The sequence below is a fragment of the Oryx dammah genome, unplaced genomic scaffold, assembly GCF_014754425.2.
Source record: "Oryx dammah isolate SB20612 unplaced genomic scaffold, SCBI_Odam_1.1 HiC_scaffold_8, whole genome shotgun sequence".
In the NCBI taxonomy this organism is placed as follows: Eukaryota; Metazoa; Chordata; class Mammalia; order Artiodactyla; family Bovidae; genus Oryx; species Oryx dammah.
The window spans coordinates 51,331,157-51,357,821 of record NW_024070192.1 but is presented as its reverse complement, the minus strand read 5'-3'; the positions used below and the strand labels follow the sequence as shown (position 1 = coordinate 51,357,821).

The 26,665-nt window shown below is 35.9% G+C and overlaps 1 protein-coding gene across 4 annotated transcripts in view; it reads left to right on the top strand.

The window, feature by feature from the left end:
* VMP1 (vacuole membrane protein 1) overlaps positions 1–26,665 on the top strand; it is a 135,602-nt gene that overhangs the window by 91,594 nt on the left and 17,343 nt on the right. For all 4 annotated transcript variants that reach the window (XM_040244185.1, XM_040244187.1, XM_040244189.1 and 1 more), the window contains 3 exons: positions 10,060–10,140; positions 13,919–14,035; positions 20,630–20,691. In XM_040244185.1, the coding sequence (XP_040100119.1) occupies positions 10,060–10,140; positions 13,919–14,035; positions 20,630–20,691 (260 nt within the window). The remainder of the gene's footprint in view (positions 1–10,059; positions 10,141–13,918; positions 14,036–20,629; positions 20,692–26,665) is intronic.

Sequence of the window (26,665 nt, the reverse complement as noted above, 5' to 3'; positions counted from 1 at the left end):
GCTGTGAGATGATCATGTGGTGCATCACAATTTGCAGGTGTTGTTTAGTCACTAAGTTGTGTCCTACTCTTTTGCAACCCCATGATCTGTGGCCCACCAGGCTCCTCTATCCATGGAATTTCTCAGGCAAGGATACTGGAGTGGGTTGCCATTTCCTTCTCTACAGGGTCTTTTGACCTAGGGATCGAACCCATGTCTCCTGCATTAGCAGGCAGATTCTTTGCCTCTGAGCCACCAGGGAAGCTGTCTAAATCCCATTTGATTATGGTGAATAACCCTTCTAATGTGTTGTTGAATTCAGTTTGCTAATTTTTTTAAAGGGTTTTTCCATCTATGTTCATCAGGGATATTGGCCTGTAATTTTCTATATTTGTTAGAGTCCTTGTCTGGTTTTGATTTGGGGGTAATGCTGGTCTCTTAAAATGGAGTTGGAAGTGATTCCTCCTTTTCAGTTTTTTGGAAGCATTTGAGAAGATTGGTGTTAGTCCTTCATTAAATGTTTGATAGAATTCACCGGTGAAACCATCTGGTGCTGGACTTTACTTTGTTGGGAGGTTTTTGATTACTAATTCAATCTCCTTACCAGTAGTTAGTATGTTCACATTTTCTATTTCCTCATGATTTGGTGTTGGTCAGTTGTAGGTTTCTAGAAACTTGTCCATTTCTCTAGATTGTTGAGTTTTTCTGCATGTCATTGTTCATAGTAGTCTCATGATCCTTAGTATTTATATGGTATCAGTTGTGTCTCCTCTTTCATTTTTTCTTTTATTTCTATAAGTCCTCTCTTTTTTTTCTTGGTAAATCTAATGAAAATTTTGTCTAATTTATTACCTTTGCAAAAAATCGTGTAGCTGCATTGAGTTTTCTATTGTTTTTCTAGTGTATTTTATTGACTTCCACTGTGACTTCATTTCCTCCCTTCTAACTTTGGACTTGGTTTGTTCTATGTGCTCTCATTCCTTCAGGTATAAAGTTAGGTGTTTGAGATCTTATTTCTTAATGTATTCATTTATCACTCTGAATTTTTATCTTGGAATTGCTTTTGCTGCATCCCATAAATTTTCTATTTCCAATTTTTTGTGTCAAGACAATATTTTTATTTCACTTTTAAGTACCTTGACCCATTGATTGTTCAGTAACATGTGGTTAAATCTTCACATATTTGTGAATTTTCCTCTTTTCTTCTTGAAATTGATTCTTCATTTCATACCATTGAGGCCAGAAGAGCATACTGATACGATTTCAGTCTTCTTAAATTCATTAATACTTATGTTCTAATATGTGATCTATCCTGGGTAATGTTCCATGTATGCTGAAGAAGAATGTATATTCTGCTTCGTTGGAATGGACTATTCTGTAAATATGTCCATTAAGTCCAGCTCATCTTACGTGTCATTTAATTCCAATGTTTCCTTATTGATTTTCAGTTTGGATGCTCTGTCCATTGGTAAAAGTGGAGTATTAGAGTCACCTTCTTTTACTGTATTGGTGTCTATTTCTCCATTTAGGTATATTAATACTGCTTTTTTACTTTGGTATCTATTAGTTCACTATAGCCTTGTGGATCTCATGGACACAAGCCCTGTTGGCTTTCAAAGGTAGATGTTTGCGGGGCCCGTCTATCAGGTGGAAGTCTTAAAACTTAGAGCATCAGATGTGGGTTTGTGGGGAGCCAGCCCTTTCACTTTACAGAAAGAAGATGGGAGTTGTGAGTTCAGTTCAGTGTGTTCATGGGAGGAGATGAGTTCAGGAGCCTCCTATGTTGGTATCTTGAATGAGAACTCTCTAATCTCCTGTTAAAACTTCTAAATCTCTATAAATTAGTTTTAGAATGAAATTTCTTTGCATTTTTGAAATGTATTTATGTGATATATTCTGTTTGTATGATTATAGAATTTTACCCTAACTTCCAATTTAAATAGAAATTCTGGTTGTCATTTCTGGCTTAATTATGTAGAATCTATAAATTGGATGTTGAAACTCTCATTTTTGAAAGTAGTTGAACCATTCTTTTCTGATCACTTTTTTTGGGAAAATGTGTTGTATTTTATACTCCAGCATCCTATAGGTACTGAATTTAAAATTGATTATGTTTCCATTATTGCAGTCACTTTATTTCATTAAGTTAATTCCCCTACTTCTTCTTGTAATTCTACAGTTTATTTCCTAACAGTCTTCATATTGCTAGTTTGTGTGAGTCCATTATAATTCAAAAACAGAATAGGTGATATGTGACTCCTTTGAAATTATACTTCATTTAAAGGAGACCTATTCAAATATGTAATATTTCATCATATCAGTTACATTAATAATATTGTTGAGGATGTCAACACTAAAGTAAAATGTTCACTTTGCATTTAATAAATTAATGATTCATATCTGTATGTGAAAGAGCTCAGACAGAGTCCTGATAACACGTAGGAAATTGCAGTTAACAAACATTTTATTCTGTTTTTAAGAGGAGAAAGATTTTAAAATTATGAGTTGTGTTTCATTCTAATTTCTGTGAAGATTAAATTAATTATACCCATTAATTATGTTGTTTACCACATGTAATATTATTTCATTGTAGAAAATACTTAATTACATGGTTATTAGTATCTTAACAAGTTAATATTTCAGAATGATTGTTCATGATGCTAAAACAACTTACAATATTAAGTCATTATTACAGTCTTAACTCCATTTCTGGTTAATACAGAATAATAACATGATACAATATATTTGAGTTCAGTTCAGTTCAATGGCTCAGTCGTGTCCGACTCTTTGCGACCCCATGAATCGCAGCATCCATCACCATCTCCCGGAGTTCACTCAGACTCACGTCCATCGAGTCCGTGATGCCATCCAGCCATCTCATCCTTGGTCGTCCCTTTCTCCTCCTGCCCCCAATCCCTCCCAGCATCAGAGTCTTTTCCAGTGAGTCAACTCTTCGCATGAGGTGGCCAAAGTACTAGAGTTTCAGCTTTAGCCTCATTCCTTCGAAAGAAATCCCAGGGTTGATCTCCTTCAGAGTGGACTGGTTGGATCTTCTTGCAGTCCAAGGGACTCTCAAGAGTCTTCTCCAACACCACAGTTCAAAAGCATCAATTCTTCATCGCTCAGCCTTCTTCACAGTCCAACTCTCACATCCATACATGACCACTGGGAAAACCATAGCCTTGACTAGACGGACCTTAGTCAGCAAAGTAATATCTCTGCTTTTGAATATGCCATCTAGGTTGGTCATAACTTTTCTTTCAAGGAGTGAGCGTCTTTTAATTTCATGGCTGCAGTCACCATCTGCAGTGATTTTGGAGCCCAAAAAAATAAAGTCTGACACTGTTTCCACTGTTTCCCATGAATGATGGGACCGGATGCCATGATCTTCGTTTTCTGAATGTTGAGCTTTAAGCCAAATTTTTCGCTCTCCTCTTTCACTTTCATCAAGAGGCTTTTTAGCTCCTCTTCACTTTCTGCCATAAGGATGGTGTCATCTGCATATCTGAGGTTATTGATATTTCTCCCGGCAATCTTGATTCCAGCTTGTGTTTCTTCCAGCCCAGCATTTCTCATGATGTACTCTGCATAGAAGTTAAATTAGCAGGGTGACAATATACAGCCTTGACGTACTCCTTTTCCTATTTGGAACCAGTCAGTTGTTCCATGTCCAGTTCTAACTGTTGTTTCCTGACCTGCATACAGATTTCTCAAGAGGCAGGTCAGGTGGTCTGGTATTCCCATCTCTTTCAGAATTTTCCACAGTTTATTGTGATCCACACAGTCAAAGGCTTTGGCATAGTCAATAAAGCAGAAATAGGTGTTTTTCTGGAACTCTCTTGCTTTTTCCATGATCCAGCGGATGTTGGCAATTTGATCTCTGGTTCCTCTGCCTTTTCTAAAACCAGCTTGAACATCAGGGAGTTCATGGTTCACGTAATGTTGAAGCCTGGCTTGGAGAATTTTGAGCATTACTTTACTACCGTGTGAGATGAGTGCAATTGTGCGGTAGTTTGAGCATTCTTTGGCATTGCCTTTCTTTGGGATTGGAATGAATACTGACCTTTTCCAGTCCTGTGGCCACTGCTGAGTTTTCGAAATTTGCTGGCATATTGAGTGCAGCACTTTGACAGCATCATCTTTCAGGATTTGAAACAGCTTAACTGGAATTCCATCACCTCCACTAGCTTTGTTCGTAGTGATGCTTTCTAAGGCCCACTTGACTTCACTTTCCAAGATGTCTGGCTCTAGATGAGTGATCACATCATCATGATTATCTGGGTCGTGAATATCTTTTTTGTACAGTTCTTCCGTGTATTCTTGCCACCTCTTCTTAATATCTTCTGCTTCTGTTAGGTCCATACCATTTCTGTCCTTTATTGAGCCCATCCTTGCATGAAATGTTCCCTTGGTATCTCTAATTTTCTTAAAGAGATCTCTAGTCTTTCCCATTCTGTTGTTTTCCTCTATTTCTTTGCATTGATCTCTGAGGAAGGCTTTCTTATCTCATTTTGCTATTCTTTGGAACTCTGCATTCAGATGCTTATATCTTTCCTTTTCTCCTTTGCTTTTCACCTCTCTTCTTTTCACAGCTATTTGTAAGGCCTCCCCAGACAGCCATTTTGCTTTTTTCCATTTCTTTTCCATGGGGATGGTCTTGATCCCTGTCTCCTGTACGATGTCACGAACCTCATTCCATAGTTCATCAGGCACTCTATCTATCAGATCTAGGCCCTTAAACCTGTTTCTTACTTCCACTGTATAATCATAAGGGATTTGATTTAAGTCATACCTGAATGGTCTAGCGGTTTTCCCTACTTTCTTCTATTTAAGTCTGAATGTGGTAATAAGGAGTTCATGATCTGAGCCACAGACAGCTCCCGGTCTTGTTTTTGTTGACTGTATAGAGCTTCTCCATCTGTGGCTGCATAGAATATAATCAGTCTGATTTCGGTGTTGACCATCTGATGATGTCCATGTGTAGAGTCTTCTCTTGTGTTGTTGGAAGAGGGTGTTTGCTATGACCAGTGCATTTTCTTGGCAAAACTCTATTAGTCTTTGCCCTGCTTCATTTCGTACTCCAAGGCCAAATTTGCCTGTTACTCCAGGTGTTTCTTGACTTCCTACTTTTGCATTCCAGTCCCCTATAATGAGAAGGATATCTTTTTTGGGTGTTAGTTCTAAAAGGTCTTGTAGGTCTTCATAAAACTGTTCAACTTCAGCTTCTTCGGCGTTACTGGTTGGGACATAGACTTGGATAACTGTGATATTGAATGGTTTGCCTTGGAGACGAACAGAGATCATTCTGTCGTTTTTGAGCTTGCATCCAGGTAATGCATTTCAGACTCTTTTGTTGACCGTGATGGCTACTCCATTTCTTTTGAGGGATTCCTGCCCGCAGTGGTAGATATAATGGTCCTCTGAGTTAAATTCACCCATTCCAGTCCATTTTAGTTCGCTGATTCCTAGAATGTCGACGTTCACCAGAACACAGAAATTAGCAAGTCATTTTCATATGCCAAAAGAACTTCACAAATGCAGTTTATTTTAACGCAAATTCCTCTTATAACAAGAAATTATTATTGAAACAGTTGCTCTGTGAATTTTAATATGGACTGTGGAGCCAATTCAGTGTCACACCCAAGAAGAGCATTAACTCAGCAGAAATTTTAACATATAATATATTAAAAAGCCGGTATTTATAAAACTGCTGACCAGTTACCTCACATTAATGGTGATAGATCAGCTCAAACTAACATAAGCTGTTAACCAAATACATATTTATCTCTAGTAATATTGCATTCATTTAACATGTTACAGTTTTTCTGTTGTTTTTAAGGAAATCTTAGAATTTAATGTGATCCTTTATCATGAGAGTGAAAAGGTTTACTGTTACCACTTGAAGATAAATATTATTGCAAATATTTAAATCTAAGTGAACCTCTTCAAAAGTTAGTATTTTGCAATCTAATTATAATTGGCTATATAGTTTCTCTTATCTTCATAAATATTTCTTAGGAAAAAATACAAAACAAAAGTAGTACAGAAATATTCATACTGGGAAAGCATTGTCTGCTTTCCTTTATTAATCCTTGAAATCTCAGTAGTTAAGTACTTATTGTAGTTTCTCTTCGTCTTGTCTTCTGTAATCATTTGAAAAATGTTCCTAGTGTCTCTCTTACTTTCAGAAGCATGATAATCGCTGTCAGTGGGAGTGGGAAAGAAAATTTTATTTACTTGTATTTGTTTCTTTACTTCTAAAAAGTAGAAAGTGATCTGTGATTACTGACTGTGAATGCATACTACTTATTTAGGTAGAGTTAGAGGTGAAATTCTGATCTCTTGGGCACTAAAATTGTGAAATACATAAACGTTGTGAAATGTGGGTCCAGAGAAATGAAACTGTTAAAAGGAATTTGGTTTTAGTTGTACATATTTTTTTTTATGAAGAATGACAATTGAGGAAGTAATCAAATTGAACTTGCTACACTGTTCCCACAAACAGAAGAAAAAAGACTAAAATGAAGTATTAATTTCCTTTGATATTTAACTTTAATGTTGAAAACCTAACATATTGACTTGTTAAACTTTTCCTTTAAATGATTGTTTATTATGGTACACATTTTTTCTTGGCTAGTTTATTTTATCTGATGGCCTAAACCGAATAGCAAATTTTGTTTGAAACTGTTCTTTTAAACATTAGTGAAAGAGGATTTTTTTGCTGAATGTGTGTGTGTAAGTTGGGTTTATATTCTAATATTTTATCTACAGTACCTTTCTCTCTCTTTAAAAGAACACAAATAGAAATATTTTAATGCATAGAAAATGTTACTTTTATATCATTAGAAAGTTATCAGATTATGCAAATGATAAAGTATTAAAGTTGTTTAAAAAAAACTTTTAAAATTGCAGAGCAGCAAACAAAAACAAAAACTGCATTTAATGTGTAGAACATTTTAGACAATTTAAAAATGATGTTTTAAATAAATATGTTAACAAAGCCTGTAAAGCTATACCAGTAAGTTTTGAATATGACTTTAAAAGTGAAATAAGTTTAAAAGCAACAAAATATAGTTATGAAATCTAAACATGAGTTAATTTACCATTGTAAAATATTTCAGATTTGGTACAGATACCAGTATAATGCTTCCTTGAGTTTGTTTTCATTATTCTGGCAAGGAAAAACAAAATTCTGCCTCGAGCTGTGTACTCCTGCTGTTGGTTTCTTGTAATGAAAGTAACTGTGCAGACTTACTAGTTTAATTTAAATAAAATTTTCTGGGTTATTTAACATATAAATGTAATTTTAATTCCGAGAATATTGTGAAAGACGTGGAAAATAAATTAATAGGAACTGAAAGTAGCATGGTCATTCTCTGTGTATGTGTGTGCGCGTGTGTGTAACACATAATAAGATTTATGAAATCTGTTTTCAGTAGATGACTTTCAGGCTTTTTAAAAAGTAAAGCTCCCTATTAAAAAGGCACTTAACTTATTTTCTTTGTGAGACATGCCAGCTAAAAGTTAATTTGAAAAAGAAGAAAGAGAGAGAGTAAAGAGAGCTTTCTATTTCACTGATTTGGGTAGAGTGACTGTTTTCCTTCAAATAAAGATTCTTGAAGTGCTCTTAAGGATAATTGATGATGAGCACCCAGGCATCCAAAAGAACAGGGAGTCTCTTTTCCGTTGTTTTTGTCTAATTTTGGATGAGTAAAGAAATTATGTCAAGGGATAAAATAGCTCCTTACTTTCAGGATGTTTTTTAAAACATGATTTCTTGAACTTATGAAGGCTTACCTATTTGTTATTATTTTGTATGTTAGCTGATCTGCATAATGTTAAATATTTTCTCCTCTATGTAACCAACTAATATAATCATACCTGTTTTCTAATTTAAATGTATGTATGTGTGTCTCTATAGTAGAAAAATAAAAATAATGGCACTATCATAGTCACTTGCTTTAAATAAATGCAGAATTCTAAAGCCTTGAATTTAAGATAAAGGGAAACAGGACAACAAACCTTTCAAATTCAATGCTTTGTTGATCTTGTCTACACCATTTTACGCAAAAAATGAATTTTTTGTAACTTTATATATTGAGGATTGCATAAATTCTGTGGTAGAAAAATGTTCCTATATTAATCTAACTTGGAAGATAGCTTTATAAAAACTTTTGTTGTTTTTAAAATAAAATTTGTATAGTTTTTGTTTTCTTTGTTTTACTTTTTCTTCACAGGTGAATACTATCTTTCACTAAAGTAGATTTGCTATGAAGATATTAAAAGCTGTAAAGAAAGACATTTTCCTGAATTTATATTTTTAACACTTGGGCTATAGTAATTAAAATTTTATAACTAATTATAATCTAATAGTATTCTTTGGTATATGTAAAACTCAAAACATTTCTGTTAATTATAGCCAGTTTTTATTTAGTGCTTTTATGAATTACAAATTTAGTAATTTGTGAATTATGTAAGTTATTGAAAACATGGAAGTGTAATTTGTTTTTAATGTTAATAGGAAAACTGATTTCATTATATATCCCTAAACAGTTTTTAAATCAATAAAATCAGTGTTTCACATTTAATGCAATAAATGTTAATTTTAAGAAAAAATTAAATCTTCAGTTAGAAATTTTTTTTTTAAATACAAAGAACTCTTTGCTGTGGTAATTCAGTTGTTTAAAAATATTAAATCTGAAACAATTTATTTACTGAAATAGTAAGCCTAATCTGAAAAGAAAAATTCTGTCTTTGAAAATAAGTTGTAAAATTACAAAATTACATTGTAGAATTTAATGATTAATTTTGAGAGCCTATATGTTTGAACTTGAAAGTATTTGTATTAACTGCTAACGTCTTTAACAATGTATATTATTGCTTTAATTGCTTTGACTTTCTCACCATCCTCAACAAGAAGTAGGAGGAAGGTCTTCCCTTTTTTTTTTTTTAATTTCAGTATTCACTGTTGTGGTAATTTGATAGAACTGTTCAACGTAATATTTTGGGTTAAAGTGGTTTTGGTATGTTTGTTTTTTTAAGTCGGAATCCACAAATGCTTTAAACCCTATTCCTATTCTATGAAGGAACCTTCTATCATTTATATTATGAATATTCTATAAGATTATTGAGAAAAAAGTAAATATAGTTTTAGCATGGACATGCTAGAAGAAGAGTGTGGAATACACTACCCAGCCAAATGTATACTTCAGTCTGGGAGATGACATGGTGAAATAAGAAGAGCACTGATTTTAGAGTCTGAAGAGTCTGCTCTGCTTGCACCCCAAGATTACTGAAAGGCTTGAGCCTTTTCAGTAAAATGTTTGTGAAAACCGTTTTTATTTCTAGCACAAACTTTGCATTGTAGGACGTTATTCGTTTTGGGGGTAATGAATACTAAGTTACTGCCACATAACTGTTTTTTTCCATCTTCTGGCTGGTGATCAGTAGACGTGTCTTCATTTTCTGTCTTGGAAAATTCTTTGATTTCCTACCCTGATGTTAATCAGGGAGTAAGTCTTGTGAATTATTAAAGGAATGAGAAAGTAGTAAACTAGCATTTCAAAAAAAAAATGGGTTGGTTTATGGTTGGTTTATAACATTTTGTTCATCTCTAGATAATCCAAAGAGAACCAAAGAAATGCAGTAACAGTGTCTTGGCTTATTCTTGAAATGTATTATAAGTTTATCTTTAAGGTTGTATAGTTAATGTTTTAGGAAGATTTTATTCACATATTTTTCAGTGCAACCTGCCGTGATTTTTTTTAATATCATCTTATTGAATGAGTCACTGCTTTCAGATTATTAGACATTTAATATTATAAACTGTAAAGAGCCATCTTTCCTTCTTCCTTCTACTTTTCATTATTTTTTTTTTTTAGTTAATTTTTATTGGAGTAAATTACACAGTTGTGTTAGGTAATACTGCTCAGGAAAATAAATCAGGCATACATACGCATATATACCCTTCTTTTGGAGGAATTGGGAGTTTGGGATTGACACATAATACAGTATTGATACTGTGTATAAAATAGACAGCTGAGGGGATCATTAATGTTTCGATATCCTTGTTTTATACAGGACTTTGCCTCCCGGGCTAAACTGGCAGTTCAAAATCTAGTACAGAAGGTTGGATTTTTTGGAATTTTGGCCTGTGCTTCAGTAAGTAAATTGTATTTAAACGGTGGATTTATATTTTGATTCAATTTGTTTTTAAAGTGTGTGAATTTTTAAAAAGTTACCACTTTTAATGAGTATGTAATTTTATTAATCATTCATCTTACTCATCAAATGAGCTGTTTTCTGTTGGTTAGCTTTCTATCTTATTTACTGACTTGTAAGCATTTCATCCTGCCATCATGACCTCAAACCGAAATGGCTTGATTCAATAAGAAAAAAGAGACAAAATCGATCCCTCCCATATAGAATATATAATGAAGTGCATTTAAACAAATAACAATGACTTCATTCTTTTCAGAGATAGGTACTCCTTTTCCAAAGCCTCAGGCATATAGTTATAAGGAAGAATTCATATAAAACCTCCTTAAGTGACTGTAATACCTAGCTTGGTAGTTGAAACATCTGTGGCAAGATTAAGGGCATCTGTGGCCACAGTGAACTAAGAAACTATTTGTGTCGAACTATTCCTGTCTCACACAAGAAACTTAAAAAAAAAAAACTTAATGTCTCAAATTGCAAATCTGTGAAATTGACAATCCTTGTTGAGTTGATGTTTATCTTGGTCCTTTTCTAATATAATAGATAGTTATATTTGAAATGAAGCATTTTGATCTAAGTTTTCTTTGGTAATTTGTACAAAATTCTTGATAGTTCAGTGGTAGATTTGGCCAGAATAACTAGATGCACCTAGTTAATATGATAAAAGTTGCAACTATAAGTAAAACTCAGAAGATTATTACCTGCTGGCACATAGTTTCTTTACCCATTATGTATTAGAATATGAATATATCTGAGTACCCTCTTTCCCACCATAGCAAAGGACATACCCCAAAAGGAAAGACATTTGGTGCCAGAATTTACAGTAAATCAACCCTGAATATTCATCGGAAGGACTGTTGCTGAAGCCCCAATACTTTGGTCACCTCATGTGAAGAGCTGAGTCACTGGAAAAGACCCTGATGCTGGGAAAGCTTGAAGGCAAAGGGAGAAGGGAGCAGCAGAGGATGAGATGGTTAGATAGCATCACTCACTCGATGGACGTGAATTTGAGCAAACTCCAGGAGACAGTGGAGGGCAACGCAAAGGAGCCTGGCACACTACCTCTATGGGGTTGCAAAGAGCCAGGCATGATAGCAACTGAAGAGCAGCAGCAAGCAATCAACATTCTAGAGATAGTCTAAAATATACATGTGCCTCTAGTACTGTCTTTTAACCCTGGCAGTACTTGAAATTTTCATCATCTAACTTTTCTTTTTATTGGAGAAGCTCTTTATCATAATATTGACAAATATTTGAGCAGTTGTAGGTATGTTATAGTGTGATGCAGTGAGATGAGAACTGGTTTTGGAGTCAGGCTTACTTAGGTTCTTAAACCAGATTTTCCTCTTAGCTATGTAATTTCAGTTTACTCTCTTTGAGCCCTAGTTTTCTAATTTTGGGACTTCCCTGATGGCTCACTTGGTGAAGAATCCACCTGTAATGCAGGAGACCCCAGTTCGATTCCTGGGTCGGGAAGATCCCCTGGAGAAGGGATAGGCTACCCACTCCAGTATTCTTGGGCTTCCCTGGTGGCTCAGCTGGTAAAGAATCCGCCTGTAATGAGGGAGACCTGAGCTCGATCCCAGGGGTCTTCCCCTGGGTTGGGAAGATCCCCTGGAGAAGAGAAAGTCTACCCACGCCAGTGTTCTGGCCTGAAGAATTCCGTGGGCTGTATAGTCCATGGGGTCACAAACAGTCAGACATGACTAAGCGACTTTCACATTTCTCAGTTTTAAAATAGGGCATCAAGACACTCATTACTGATAGGAGAATTTAGTCAGTTCAGTCTCTCAGTCGTGTCCGACTCTTGGCGATCCCATGAGGATTCATCAGCTTTGGATCAACCTGAGTGCTTGGACAAAGAAGTGAAAGCTGTATTTCCTTTTCTCAAGGATCCGGAAATATAGTGAGGGAGAGGGTGCTAAGTGAAAGGTACTGTGGAAACCCAGCAGTATAGGATTAAGCTGAGAGGCCTAAATGGTGATAATGTCCTTAGTTTAGAAGCTAAGAGAATAATGTGGGAGCCGTGTTGCTTGGGTTGAAAGCCTGCTGTGCCGCCACTGATAATGAACAAATGGCTTGACCTGTCTGTCTCGCTTTTCTTATCTATAAAATGGATGTCATATCATATAACATTGTTTTGGAAATTGAGTTGATGTAAAAATCCTAGAAAAGCACATAACAATTCAGTAAGAGTTAGCTTTCCTCATTCCTGGGGAAAATACAAGTACCTTCGATATATCGAAGCAAAAAATGTTTATTCTTTGGCATTCACCTATACCTGTATTTTCCCTACTAAAATTCCACTTTCTATGCTGGCCAGTCTTCTTTATTTTTGACTAGGAATAGTCAATTTTTAACATAAATTGATAGATCTGACCCTCTAGGAAATTTATATATATATTAAAGTATTAAAAATATATATACTTGATTTAAGGTGAGGTAAGTAAAGAGTAAGGTAAGGAGTTTATTAATTAGTAATTTTGTTGTTAACATTTAAACTAAGATAAACAAAGCTAGCTGAGGGAAAATCTCAAAGCTACATAATAGTTCTTTTTATTCTAATCTTCCTTTCTGTGTATTAGGTTAACAATTGAAAAAAAGTAAATAACATGCCTTTGTAATAACAAACATTGATTATTCTCTTCTGAGAGTATCCAACATACAACTTTTAATTTTTATCCACTCTGATTTGCATATCTTGTATACTTTAATTTCCATTTCAGTATGAGGTTAAGCCTGATAATAAAGGGAATCTATTAAAATTTTAATTCATAGAGTTGTGAGAGTCATATGAGGAAATAAAAGAAATGACGGTTATAAGGATGTGGAAGTGATACAATTATTAAATGGTTGTGAGACATGAAATTACAGAAAGCATTTAAATTTGGATAAGAAAAATTGTATTATTGAGTTTGGGTATTATTAATAAAAGAATACTTGAATTCTGAGTTAGTTGTGGCATTGTTTTTTAAAAAAATACGTGACAAATATCTTTTAAACAACTGGACTTTTCCTTGGAAGTGCAAACATGAAATTATATAAATTAATTAGCTTATAAATGGTTTCACCAACAGACCCAAGGACAAGAGTACTTCTGGAGAAGAATGGATGAAGTGCTCAAAAACAGCTTGTGGTTTCTTTGCATTTTTGCATGAAATTAACTTTCAGCATTCTTGAAATGTGGGAATATTCAGGAAAAGTATTTGTTGTGAATCACTTCTTTGTCTGGGACTGAGTATTCACAACATCTGTATCTGTGCTCTTGTGTTTCCACACTTGATTTTTTCCTAGAATAAATCACATGGCCCTGTGGCCTTGGACTGTCATACAGTAAAATACAAATAATTAATTTTTTTATGTTGAAAAATGAAAGCATATCCCACCTGTAAATGTATTTGTGAATTTACAAGAATGTTTTCTATAGAGTGGAGCACTTTCTAGATAACCTTATTTCAAGCCAAAGATTTTAGGACCCTAATAACTACTGAAATAATCTTGATGCTTTTTCTTCATTTATACCTCACTGCTGTCAAATGGTCAAGTATCTACCGAATGGGATTAAATTCCAGACAGTCTAGCACTGATCAGGGAATCCATACCTCTCTTTGCAGTGGTAGACAAGGATTAATGCCTAATTCCACACACCTGTAGGTAGTAAAATAAAACTGTTTTTGGATTATATGTGGATGTTTCATTTTATTTTTTCTTTTTTGAATAGATTCCAAATCCTTTGTTTGATCTGGCTGGAATAACATGTGGACACTTTCTTGTACCTTTTTGGACTTTCTTTGGTGCAACCCTGATTGGAAAAGCAATAATTAAAATGCATATCCAGGTAATTAGACCCTTTGACTCCCTGCTCAATGATGATGAACCCATTAAAAGGCACTGAAAACATATTCCCCTTGCTCTTTCAAGACAAATTGTTAGGATTTTGAGTTCTGCTTCTTGGTGCATTGGCATTCAGACACAGAACATCACTGAAGATTACTGAACTGGGGGTAGTTCTCCCTTCTTCTGTTGGAAAATTATTCCCCTCTTTCTTCCTTGTTTTATTTCTTTCCTTCTTTTTTTCTTTTGTCCCTTCCTTTCTCTCTACACTTTTGCCTTCTGAAATTTTTAATCCAAGACTTTTACCAAACAAAAACTGATCATGAGCTGAGGAAGTATTCTCTTTCATTAATTCTACTTTTCTTTCACATATTCTATATATAACACTTCCTCTCAAGGCACCAATATCCTTTACAAAATACCAGCCAGGTGTTAGTGTGGAGAATGGAGAAGAAAGTGGGCCCTGAGGAGGCGAAGAGATGTGGGTTTTGGTTAGAGAAGTGAGAATCTGCTAGTCTCAGAGCCACTCTTAACATAATCTTTAGGATAAGGGTGTGGGGGTGTGTGGGGTTGGAGGCAGTGTGCGTGTGCGTGTGTACTAGAGCAGAGCAAAGAGACCAAGGACTTAAATAAGAGGAAATGAATATATGCTTCAAAGACTTGGATATGAGTTGATAGGAGTAGTATAAAAGGCAAATCCTACTGGAATAAAATAGAGTTAACATGGAAAAGATTGTCTTAATTAATGAGGCTTGCAAGGAAGCATTCACCAGAGGAACAGTGAGTAATGTCTTCAACCCTGGTCTGATACCATAATAATTGAAAGGACGTCTGTCCCCCAAGTTTCTACTCATCACCTCTCTACCTCCAATTCTTACAAAAGAGGAATAAAAAGGAAGACTTGAGGGACTTCACTGGTGATCCAGTGGTCAAGAGTCCGCCTGGCCATGCATGGGGAGCAGGTTCAATCTCCGGTCGGGGGGCAAGTAAGCCTACACACTGCAACTAGAGAGTTTGTGCACCACGATGAAGATCCCATGTGCCACAGCTAAGACCTGAGGCAGCCAAATAGATAAATAAATGATTATTATTTTTTTAAAAAGGAAAACTTGAGCTGCTTCTGCCTGCCCAGTTTCTAATACTAGATTTTGGTGTTTAGGGTGAGTTTATTGAGCTTGTCTTCTAATCCTGCCATGATAATCACTTAAAATTTCAAGACTTTTTCTCCTTCAAGGAATATAGTTTCTCCTACTTATATTAAGTCAGTGTGTTGTTCAAGATGATGGGTTTTTAAATACTGGAATGCTAGTTATTTGGTAAAGATTTAAAATACTGTAATAGGATTTTTCTAATAATAAAATCATTTTGCTTTTTGAAGTCCTTTGAGAGTGTTAATACTTAAGGAACGATAACAGAGTCTTTTCATTCCCTTTATGATAGCAACTTCTCTAGAAATCCATAAACTTTATATATTCTGCTTTATGAATTATACTTTCTATAAAATATGGTAAAATATATTATTCTGAAAGTACCCTATAGTTATAGAGTTTTTAACATTCTGGTTTTTTTCAAGTTATGATAATATGCTTAATTTTTTAATATAGTGCTTCACACTTTAAAGTACTTAAAGTATGCCATCTGATTTAATTCTTATAATCCTGGGATAGAGAAATTATTGCTCCCATTTTGTAATTATCAAACTTAGAGAAGGAAGTAGGTGATAGTTGCCTAAAAGAGTAAGTAACAGCTGGAATTTGAACCTGAGTCTTTTGGCTTCAACTTCATTGTTCTTTCCACTCCTTTGCATTGCCTTACTGTAATTTATTTATATGATCACAAAAACTGAAATGCATAAGGCCTGTTATTTGTCAGGACCTATGCCAAGCAGTTTGCATTGGTTATCTCAGAACAATCCTGTGATGTGGTTATTATCCACATTTCATAGATGGGAGGGCCTAGAATTCAAACCAGACTCAAGTCAAAGCTCATTCATTCCCTGTATCTATGTGGAAGCAAAGAAAGAATGCTGAATCCATCTGTGTTTCTGAAAGGAAAAAAATCTGAGTTCCTTCACTAAACTGAGACCACGGGGTATGTTTGTTGTGTTCCGTTGCATCAGACAGACATACTTTCTAAAGGCATGTCACTTGATGTACCAGATGTAGCTCAGGGCCACAGACATTTCTCATTCCTTGGGTAAGCAGTATTAGTGAGTAATATAAACATTACAAGTATTTCTAAAACAGTAGGGCAGACACACTACACACAGACTTTTCTGTAATCTGATAGTAAACTCTTCTGGTCCTCTTCTCTTTTTTCCTCAGTTTAAACTTCCCTTGATATATACTGTTACTTTTATTTATATCTTGCTATCTGTTAAACATCCCCTAAAAGAAATCAACCCACCTAATGTTAATTAAGAGTTTCTCTTTCTACTGGACAAGTTCAATTCCTGTGCCTGTATACGGTCCCTTAGAAATATTTCTCTTCTCCTAAATGATGAAGAAAGGAAGAAGTCAACATGCTTATATAATATTTCATGTACCGTATAATTTACTTACCATGTGTATTATTTATTGCCTCTCAACTTTCTCCCACCACCAAATGCACACATACTGAAATATAAGCTCCGTGAGGACAGTTTTTTTGTTTCTTGGCTCTCCGAGGTATTCTAGTGCCTAGAATAGCATCTGGCATGTAGTTAGCACTCAGTAAATATTTAATATATGATTCAGCCTATGATTCTTCTTTCCAGAATCTGGAGGAATCTTCTTCTGCAGATGTATAGTTTCTTCTTTGCTCTGTTGGCGCCATTAGTTCCCTACACTCATATCTTTTTTTTTTTTCTACTCTACCCTTATTTTCTTTGTACACATGGTTGATTGGGCTCTTTGGGGATCCGTGCCTTTTTTTTTAATTGGTAGAATCCCCATTTAGATGATTCTGAAACATATGTTCTTAAATGTTCTGAGACATATGTTCTTAAGTGTCTTGCCCAGCACAGTGAATTTTCAAACTGTTATATATAAAAAGAAAGTCTTGTTTTGTTTTCAAGAAATGAAATTGTGCAATTATCCTGGCATTGGCTTATTTTGAATGTTAGGAAATGATGGTAGGGAAAACACGTGGTACAGTCACTGAGAGGCAAATCATTAGCTCTGTTTTTTAGTGAAAGATCTATAGCTCTGAGTAACTGGCTTTTAGTATGGATACTTAGAAGAGTCCCATATATTAATGCTTTTCTCATAAATGATCTGCAGTAATTGTCTTTTTAGCTTCATAATCTTCATACACCATTTGTATCAGATTGTTTATAAATCATCTGTCTTGTAACTGTTTGATATCTATATGTGCTTACTTTTTTCATAAGATAAGAAATATCTTTTTCACATTAATAGATACCTAAGTGAAGTGAAAGTTGCTCAGTTGTGTCCAACTCTTTGCGACCCCTGGACTATACAGTCCATGGAATTCTCCAGGCCAGATCCCTTCTCCAGGGGATCTTCCTAACCCAGGGATCAAACCCAGGTCTCCTACATTGCAGGAGGATTCTTTACCAGCTGAGCCACCAGGGAAACCCAATAGATACCTAAACAAATACCAAAAAGGACTATGAACTTATTTTTCTAGCCTTATTTCTTTCTCACATATCCATCTGTGCAGCTGTCCGTGTCTTTGTTAACCCTAGGACATTGATTAAGAAAATATCATTGCCTGGTTAATCTTCCACCTGAAATAGCAAGCTTTAGTCTGAATTAACCACTTTCCTGAGATGCACAGTGGATGGCTAACAGGATGTTATTTAATTTCACTTCCCTCCCATTTAGTTATATAGGCTATAGTTATTATTTAATGCACAGTAACAAAGCACTGGAGGGTTTGTTTTTAGGAATTAAAAGAATTTAGAATTATTCATATTAATTCAGAGAATTGGACTTCCCAGGTGACTCAGTGGTAGAGAATCCACCTGCCAGTGCAGGAGATGTGGGTTTGATCTCTGGCTCAGGAAGATCCCCTGGAGAAGGAAATGGCAACCTACTCTAATAGTCCCACCTGGGAAATCCCATAGACAGAGAGCCTGGAGAGTTACAGTTCATGGGGTAGCAAAGGAGCCAGACATCACTTAGTGACTAACCCTCAACAACAACAGTTCAGAGAATTATTATCAGTCCTTTAATGCTAAATTTTAATATCATTTTCTAGAATCTCAAATTAGTTGTACTTATGTGACCTTTTCTTTCTTTCTGTGAACTTCTGTAATACATTGTTTTTATTGCTGAGGCCTTTACAGTTTATCCTTAAACATATTATTTTTTGTACTTAATCGTCTTCATACTGTATATCGGAAAATTTGTAAATTTCTTCAGCATATTAAAGAAGTATTCTTCCCATCTTTGTGTTCCATAAAAGTCTTATTAATGCTTACATTATCCATAGTAAGTACTTTTTGTAATATTTGCTGAGTTGAAAATATTTGCTACCTGTAAGCCTAAAGGCATCTTTCTTTATGAGTTAAGTAAGGTATCAGTATCTTAATTAATGAAGAATACCTCAGTAACACCAAACAGAAAATTACCCAGATCTGATAAAGATTCCCCAAAACTTGTTGATATCTTTGCTTATACCTCAGCCTGAAAATCCAAGCTTATTCAGGATCTGAGAATGAAACTTTCAATGATACTTTTTTTTTTAAATTGGTGTATAATTGCTTTACAATGTTGTGTTAGTTTCTGCTGTTCAGCAGCACAAATCAGCCATAAGAATACATGTATCCCCTCCCTCTTGAACCTCCCTGCCCCACTCCTCTAGGTCGTCACAGAGCGCAGAGCTGAGCTCGCTGTGCTGTGCAGCAGCCTGCCCCTAGCTATCTGTGTTGCGCGGTAGTGTGTACATGTCAGTGCTGCTCTCCCAGTTCATCCCGCCCGCTCCTGCTCCTTGGTGTGCCCACAAGTCTCTTCTCTACATCTGTGTCTCTATTCCCGCCCTGCAGATAGGTTCATCAGTACCAGTTTTCTAGATACCATAGATGTGCATTAATATACTGTATTTGTTGGCTGAGTAGTAATCCATTGTATATATGTACCATATCCTGTTTATCCATTCATCTGTTGATGGACATTTAGGTTGATTCCATGTCCTGGCAATTGTAAATAGTGCTGCAGTGAGCATTGGGGTACATGTGTCTCTCTGAATTACGGTTTTCTCAGTTTATATGCCCTGTAGTGGGATTACTGGGTCATTTGCTAGTTTTATTTTTAGGTTTTTGAGAAACCTCTATACTGTTCTCCATAGTGATTGTATTAATTTACATTTCCACCAGTAGTGCAAGAGGGTTCCCTTTTCTCTACATCCTCTCCAGCATTTACTGTTTGTAGATTTTTTTGATGGTGGCCATTCTGACAAGTGTGGAGCGATACCTCATTGTAGTTCGATTTGCATTTCTGTAATAATGAGCAGTGTTGAGCATCTTTTCAGGTATTTATTGGTCATCTGTATGTCTTCTTTGGAGAAATGTTTGTTTAGGTCTCCCACCCATTTTTTTATTGGGTTGTTTGTATTTTTGACATTGAGCTGCATGATCCTGTATATTTTGGAGATTAATCCTTTGTCAGTTGCTTCCTTTGCAAATATCTTCTCCTTTTCTGAGAGTTGTCTTTTCGTCTTGTTTATGGTTTCCTTTGCTGTGCAAGAGCTTTTTAAGTTTAATTAGGTCCCATTTGTTTAATTTTGTTTTCATTACCCTAGGAGGTCAAGAAGGATCTTGCTGCCATTTATGTCAGAGTGTTCTGCCTGTTTTCCTCTAAGAGTTTTAGTATCTGGCCTTACATTTAGCTCTTTAATCCACTTTCAGTTTATTTTTTGTATGGTGTTAGGAAGTGTTCTAATTTCCTCCTTTTACCTGTAGCTGTCCAGTCTTCCCAGCACCGTTTATTGAAGAAGCTCTGTTGTCCATTGTATATTCTTTCTTCTTTAAGGACAAGGTGACCTAGGTGTGTGAGGTTTGTCTCTGGTCTTTCTTTCTTCTTCCATTGATCTGTATTTCTGTTTTTGTCGCAGTACCATACCATCTTGATTACTGTATCTTTGCAGTGTAGTCTGAAGTCAGAGAGCTTAATTTGTCTAGCTCTTATTCTTCCTCAAGATTGCTTTGACTATTCAAGTTATTTTGTAAAAACTTTCCATAAAGGATATGGAAGATCCTCGGGATTAGATTTAGCCAGGACACCTGTCATCAAACTGATCAGCTTTAATTTCAGTGATGGAGGCCATACGGGAACCCATGACTTCAGTTGTATACACCATTCTAAAACACAGAACATGTGGAAGCCTTGGGTTTCATGACTCATATTTTTCCCTCAGACATGGTCATGTATCCTGGCAAGATGAGAACTGTGCTTAAGGAAAAACATCTTTAAAATACAAAGTAGGTAGCATTTGTCAAATGGTGTTTGGTTTTGTTTTTTAAGAGCTTTTTAAATTGCAGTTAGCAGCAGCAGCAGCATGGTTACCTTTATAGACTATTATCAGAATTGTGAGTTTATATTGGTTTTCTTGATGATAAGAGAAGTATTTATTTTAACTGGCATTTTCTTTACAGAAAATCTTCGTTATCGTAACATTCAGCAAACACATAGTGGAGCAGATGGTGGCTTTCATTGGGTGAGTAATTCTTTAAGGACTAATAACATCATCATGGTTTGAATGAGAGGAGAGGTATAAAAAAGAATTATTGGTATAGAATGTTTGTGATAGCTCTATTTTTTGAGTAGGAAAAATCTTTTGCCCCATTATTAGTTAAATTGAAGATAAACCTTTTACAGTAGGGAGTGATGAAGCTCAGATTATCCTGTTTAATTCTGAGCCAAACATGTATCAAGTCATATAATTCTTGATTTAAAAGAAGCTTTGCATTTGAGACTTGCCTCTCTAAAGAAATATGAAATTCTCTTCAGTACAAGACATGTGTATATTGTTAAGAGTTTAACTGTGCTTTGGTACAGTGCTATGACTTTCAGCCAAAATTGGATGCCAGATACACAGTTGTATTTCATTTGTTATAATCCTACATAAAATATTAATATTTCATTAAGTAAGGCTTGGTACGATATCAAAATATGTGTTATGAATCTATTACTTCATTAGAGAAAAATTAGGCCGTTTTAAAAGGCTATCCGAAGCTTTTATTTATATGTCTAAATGAGTAACAACAGTTTTAACATATCCTTTAAATGACAGTGTCACAAATTTTTGGACTTTACTTTGATAAAACAGTATGGAAAGGACTATTTGGTTAATCAAATTAATGTTAACTTGAATGTGAATCCTGCCGGATAGTAAATGAGTCCTTTTTTTTTCAATATATGATTTTTTTTTTAATTCAGTGTTTGTGAGTGAGAGGTTTTCTTTTCATTTAATAGCATAAATGTCCTATGGTGGGTTAGTGGGTAAGTGTTAAATTGTGTTTAAAAAGTGTAAATTGTAGTGCTCTTTATGTAGTTTAATACAAATCTTTATCCTAAAACCTTTTATTAAAAAAAACCTTTATGAAAAATTTTGCTATTGAAAAATTGCCACTTGAGTGAGTTCATGAATATTAGTTTTATTATTCTTTGGACCATTCCTTATATAATATTTACTCTTTTCTGTGTATAGTATGTTCTATGATAAAATAGTTTTTAAAATTTTCTACTTAGGTATTAATATAGCAATTGAGGAAAAACATATTCTTGAGAATATGGAGTCAACCATTGATTTTATTACTTCCTACACTTCTGATTAGAAATATAGATTATGTTTTATAAATTAAATTTTAATTACTCCAGTTTTTTGTTGCCTGAATTCTTACTTATAAAGTGGTTTTTAAGTTACAATATGTTAAATTCAAAAAGAAAGAAGGAATATTCTTGTCCCTTTTTTGAAATATGAAGATGACAATTCATCCTTTCCTAGAGATTATTGTGCCACCTTGAGAGAATTCTGAAGAACATACAGGACTACCACACAAACCCACACGCTGTAGGAATGACTGTGCACGCCGCACAGGACGTTCATTCTTTCTCCTCTTTTCATACTGAACATTTATAGAAGGAAGTTTTCCAGCTATTTCTACATCCTCACCGCTAGTACCTTCTGTTTCCCCAGAAACTAGTACCTTCTGTTTCTAAGAAGTTACATTGTTAGCTACCTATCTCAAACACACACAGCCAGTTTCATTTCCTTCTAGTCTATCTGCCATACTGCAGTTGGTAACCTTTTAAAAATCATATCTGACCTTGTCACCACCACTGTCTTCACTCCCTGGTTCTCCCTTTTCTTGAAAGTCTTCATTTGTTTTCCCCTTCATTTAAAAAAAAATTTTTTTTTAATTGAAGTTTAGTTGATTGACATTGTATTTTCCATTATGGTTTAATCACAGGATATTCATATAGTTCCTCTGTGCTAGGCAGTAGGATCTTGTTGTTTTTCCCCTTTATCCTTAAGGTAAAGCTAAAACTCCTTACCATGCTCTCTGTAGCCCTGAATGATCTATCCCCTGTAGTTTTCTCTGCTTGAGTCTCCCACAACTGGTCTTTGCTCGTGTTTTTCCCTTTGCCCTGTTCAGGGTTTCTCAACCTCGACATTCTTGACATGTTAGGCCAGATAATTTTTTGCTATTGGGGACTGTCCTGTGCATTGTAAGGTATTTAGCTGCATCCTTGTCCTCTGCTCACTAGATGCCACTAGTATCTCCCAGTTGTGACAATCAAAAATGTCCCCAGACATTGTCACATGTTCCCTGACAAGTAGTAAACTGCCTCTGTCACCACCAATCCCACTGAGAACTACTCGCCTGGATAATATCCTTTAGATTTCAGCTGTTATCTTCACAAAAGCATCTTCCTTGACTGGGTCGCAATTGCCCTTTTTCCTAGGGGCCTCTTAGCAGGATGCAGTGCGTGCGCTGACAGTTGCACTTTTACATTCATGTTTGAAGGGTGTATGATTACCGTCCTTTTGCAACTAACCTGTAAGCTTCTTAATGGCAGAGGCCATGCTTATTTTTGTCTGCTGTTGTGTCCACAGCACCTGGCATCTTGATTGACACATAGCAGGTTCTTAATAAATATCTGGTGAATAAACGAACACATGGTGTCCAAATAAAGATATGGCCGATAGGAATTAGCACATGATTTGTATAGCGCAGATTCTTCTGTTTCCCCAGCCGCTGGAGTTTCTAAGAAGTTACATTACTTATCTATAATAAATAGCAATATGAGATTTCCCTGGGGACCCAGTGGTTAAGACTGCACTTCCAATGCAGAGGGCACAGATTTGATCCCTGGTCAGGGAACTAAGATCCCATTAAGTGTGGTCAGAAAATAAAATTACAGTAAATAGCCATAAATGTATTTTTAAACTAGACCAACATACTAAAGTAACAATTTCTTATTCCTTGTATTTTTCAAAATCAGTAGTCACTTCCCTTGACTGTCTCCTCTAGCACAGCCCCTAAAAAATAATAATTCCAGTGATTCCTCTTAAAGATGATTTTGCATAAAGTTATTCTGAGATATTCAAGGCCTACTGGAATGGGTGGTTGGTTGGTTTGGTTTTGCATGTATCATATTTTAAAAGCTATTTACAGGACACATGTTGGAATGTCCTGATATCATCATTTCTCCCCTAGCACTGTCTACAGGGATTATCCATCAAGTTGTTTTCCAGATAAAATATTAAGCAGTATAAACAATTAGACCTAGCAGTATAATAATTCTATATTACAAGATGCTAATGGGTATCTTTTCCATGGGCATGGTCTTGATCCGTGTCTCCTGTACAGTGTCACGAACCTCCGTCCATAGTTCATGAGGCACACTGTCTATCAGATCTAGTCCCTTAAATCTATTTCTCACTTCTACTGTATAATCATAAGGGATTTGATTTAGGTCATACCTGAGTGGTCTGATGGTTTTCCCTACTTTCTTCAATTTAAGTCTAAATTTGGCAACAAGGAGCTCATGATCTGAGCCACAGTCAGCTCCCGGTCTTGTTTTTGCTGACTGTTTAGAGCATCTCCATCTTTGGCTGCAAAGAATATAATCAGTCTGATTTCGGTGTTGACCATCTGGTGATGTCCATGTGTAGAGTCTTCTCTTGTGTTGTTGGAAGACGGTGTTTGCTATGACCTGTGCGTTCTCTTGGCAAAACTCGATTAACCTTTGCCCTGCTTCAAATTCTGAAAAAGATGGGAATACCAGACCACCTGACCTGCCTCTTGAGAAACCTATATGCAGGTCAGGAAGCAACAGTTAGAACTGGACATGGAACAACAGACTGGTTCCAAATAGGAAAAGGAGTACGTCAAGGCTGTATATTGTCACCCTGCTTATTTAACTTATATGCAGAGTACATCATGAGAAACGCTGGACTGGAAGAAACACAAGCCGGAATCAAGATTGCTGGGAGAAATATCAATAACCTCAGATATGCAGATGACACCACCCTTAAGGCAGAAAGTGAAGAGGAACTAAAAAGCTTCTTGATGAAAGTGAAAGAGGAGAGTGAAAAAGTTGGCTTAAAGCTCAACATTCAGGAAACGAAGATCATGGCATTTGGTCCCATCACTTCATGGGAAACAGATGGGGAAACAGTGTCAGATTTAATTTTGGGGGGCTCCAAAATCACTGCAGATGGTGTTTGCAGCCATGAAATTAAAAGACGCTTACTCCTTGGAAGGAAAGTTATGACCAACCTAGATAGCATATTGAAAAGCTGAGATACTACTTTGCCAACAAAGGTCCGTCTAGTCAAGGCTATCGTTTTTCCAGTGGTCATGTATGGATGTGAGAGTTGGACTGTGAAGAAAGCTGAGCGCTGAAGAATTGATGCTTTTGAACTGTGGTGTTGGAGAAGACTCTTGAGAGTCCCTTGGACTGTAAGGAAATCCAACGAGACTATCCTAAAGGAGACCAGTCCTGGGTGTTCACTGGAAGGACTGATGATGAGGCTAACTCTCCAATACTTTGGCCACCTCATGCGAAGAGTTGACTCACTGGAAAAGACCCTGCTGCTGGGAGGGATTAGGGGCAGGAGGAGAAGGAGACAGCAGAGGATGAGATGGCTGGATGGCATCACCGACTCGAATGACATGAGTTTGGGTGATCTCTGGGAGTTGGTGATGAACAGGGAGGCCTGGCGTGCTGTGATTCATGGGGTCGCAAAGAGTCGGACACGACTGAGCGTCTGAACTGAACTGAACTGAATGGATATCTTTATCATCTTTGAAATAACTTTTATCTTTTAATCGGATTCTCCAGTTAAGCTTGACATGGTTTGTTTTCCTACATTTTGAAGTAGGAAATGCTATACAAGGGTTCAGGTGATAATTAATTAATAATATCCCCAAGCCTAGACTGGAAATTAAACCAGGAGAATGAATTTTTAGTAGACCTAAATCTCTTATTTTATATCATAATAAATAGCTTAGCAGTTTATTTCAGAAAAGGAAAGGAGACAATTAAAATAATTAATTTTAGAAAAAGAGAAAGGAGAACAGCTAAATTGATTCCATAGATTCATTGAACTGAACTGAAAATACGGCATGTAATATGCCATGGAAATATTCTCCTTTCTTAGCTCTCCCTCTTCACACTGTTAATACAATAAATGTATGTGTGTGTATATGTGTGTATGGCAGACCATCAAAGTAAACTAGTAAAGTTTGGAATATAGCACTTTGAAGGATATTTAAAACTTCAGTTCAGTTCAGTTGCTCAGTTGTGTACAACTCTTTGCAACCCCATAGACTGCAGCATGCCTGGCCTCCCTGTCCATCATCCACTCCTGGAGCTTGCTCAAACTCATGTCCCTTTTTCCATTTCTTTTTCTTGGGGATGGCCTTGATCACTGCTTCCTGTACAGTGTCACAAATGTCTGTCCATAGCTCTTCCAACACTATCAGATCTAATCCTTTGAATCTATTTGTCACTTCCACTGTGTAATTGTAAGGGATTTGATTTAAGTCATACCTGAATGGTCTAGTGATTTTCCCCACTTTCTTCAATTTAAGTCTGAATTTGGCAATAAGGAGTTCATGATCTGAGCCACAGTCAGCTCCGGTCTTGTTTTTGCTGACTGTATAGAGCTTCTCCTTCTTTGGCTGCAAAGAATGTAATCGATCTGATTTCGGTGTTGACCATCTGGTGATGATGTCCATGTGTAGAGTACTCTCTTGTATTGTTGGAAGAGGGTGTTTGCTATGACCAGTGTGTTCACTTGGCAAAACTCTATTAGCCTTTGCCCTGCTTCATTCTGTACTCCAAAGCCAAATTTGCCTGTTACTCCAGTTATTTCTTGACTTCCTACTTTTGCAATCCAGTCCCCTATAATGAAAAGGACATCTTTTTGGGCTGTTAGTTCTAGAAGGTCTTATAGGTCTTCAAAGAACCATTCAATTTCAGGTTCTTCAGCATTACTGGCCAGGGCATAGACTTAGATTACTGTGATATTGAGTGGTTTGCCTTGGAAACGAAAAGAGATCATTCTGTCGTTTTTGAGATTGCATCCAAGTACTGCATTTCAGACTCTTTTTGTTGACTACGAGGGCTACTCCATTTATTCTAAGGGATTCTTGCCCACAGTAGTAGATATAATG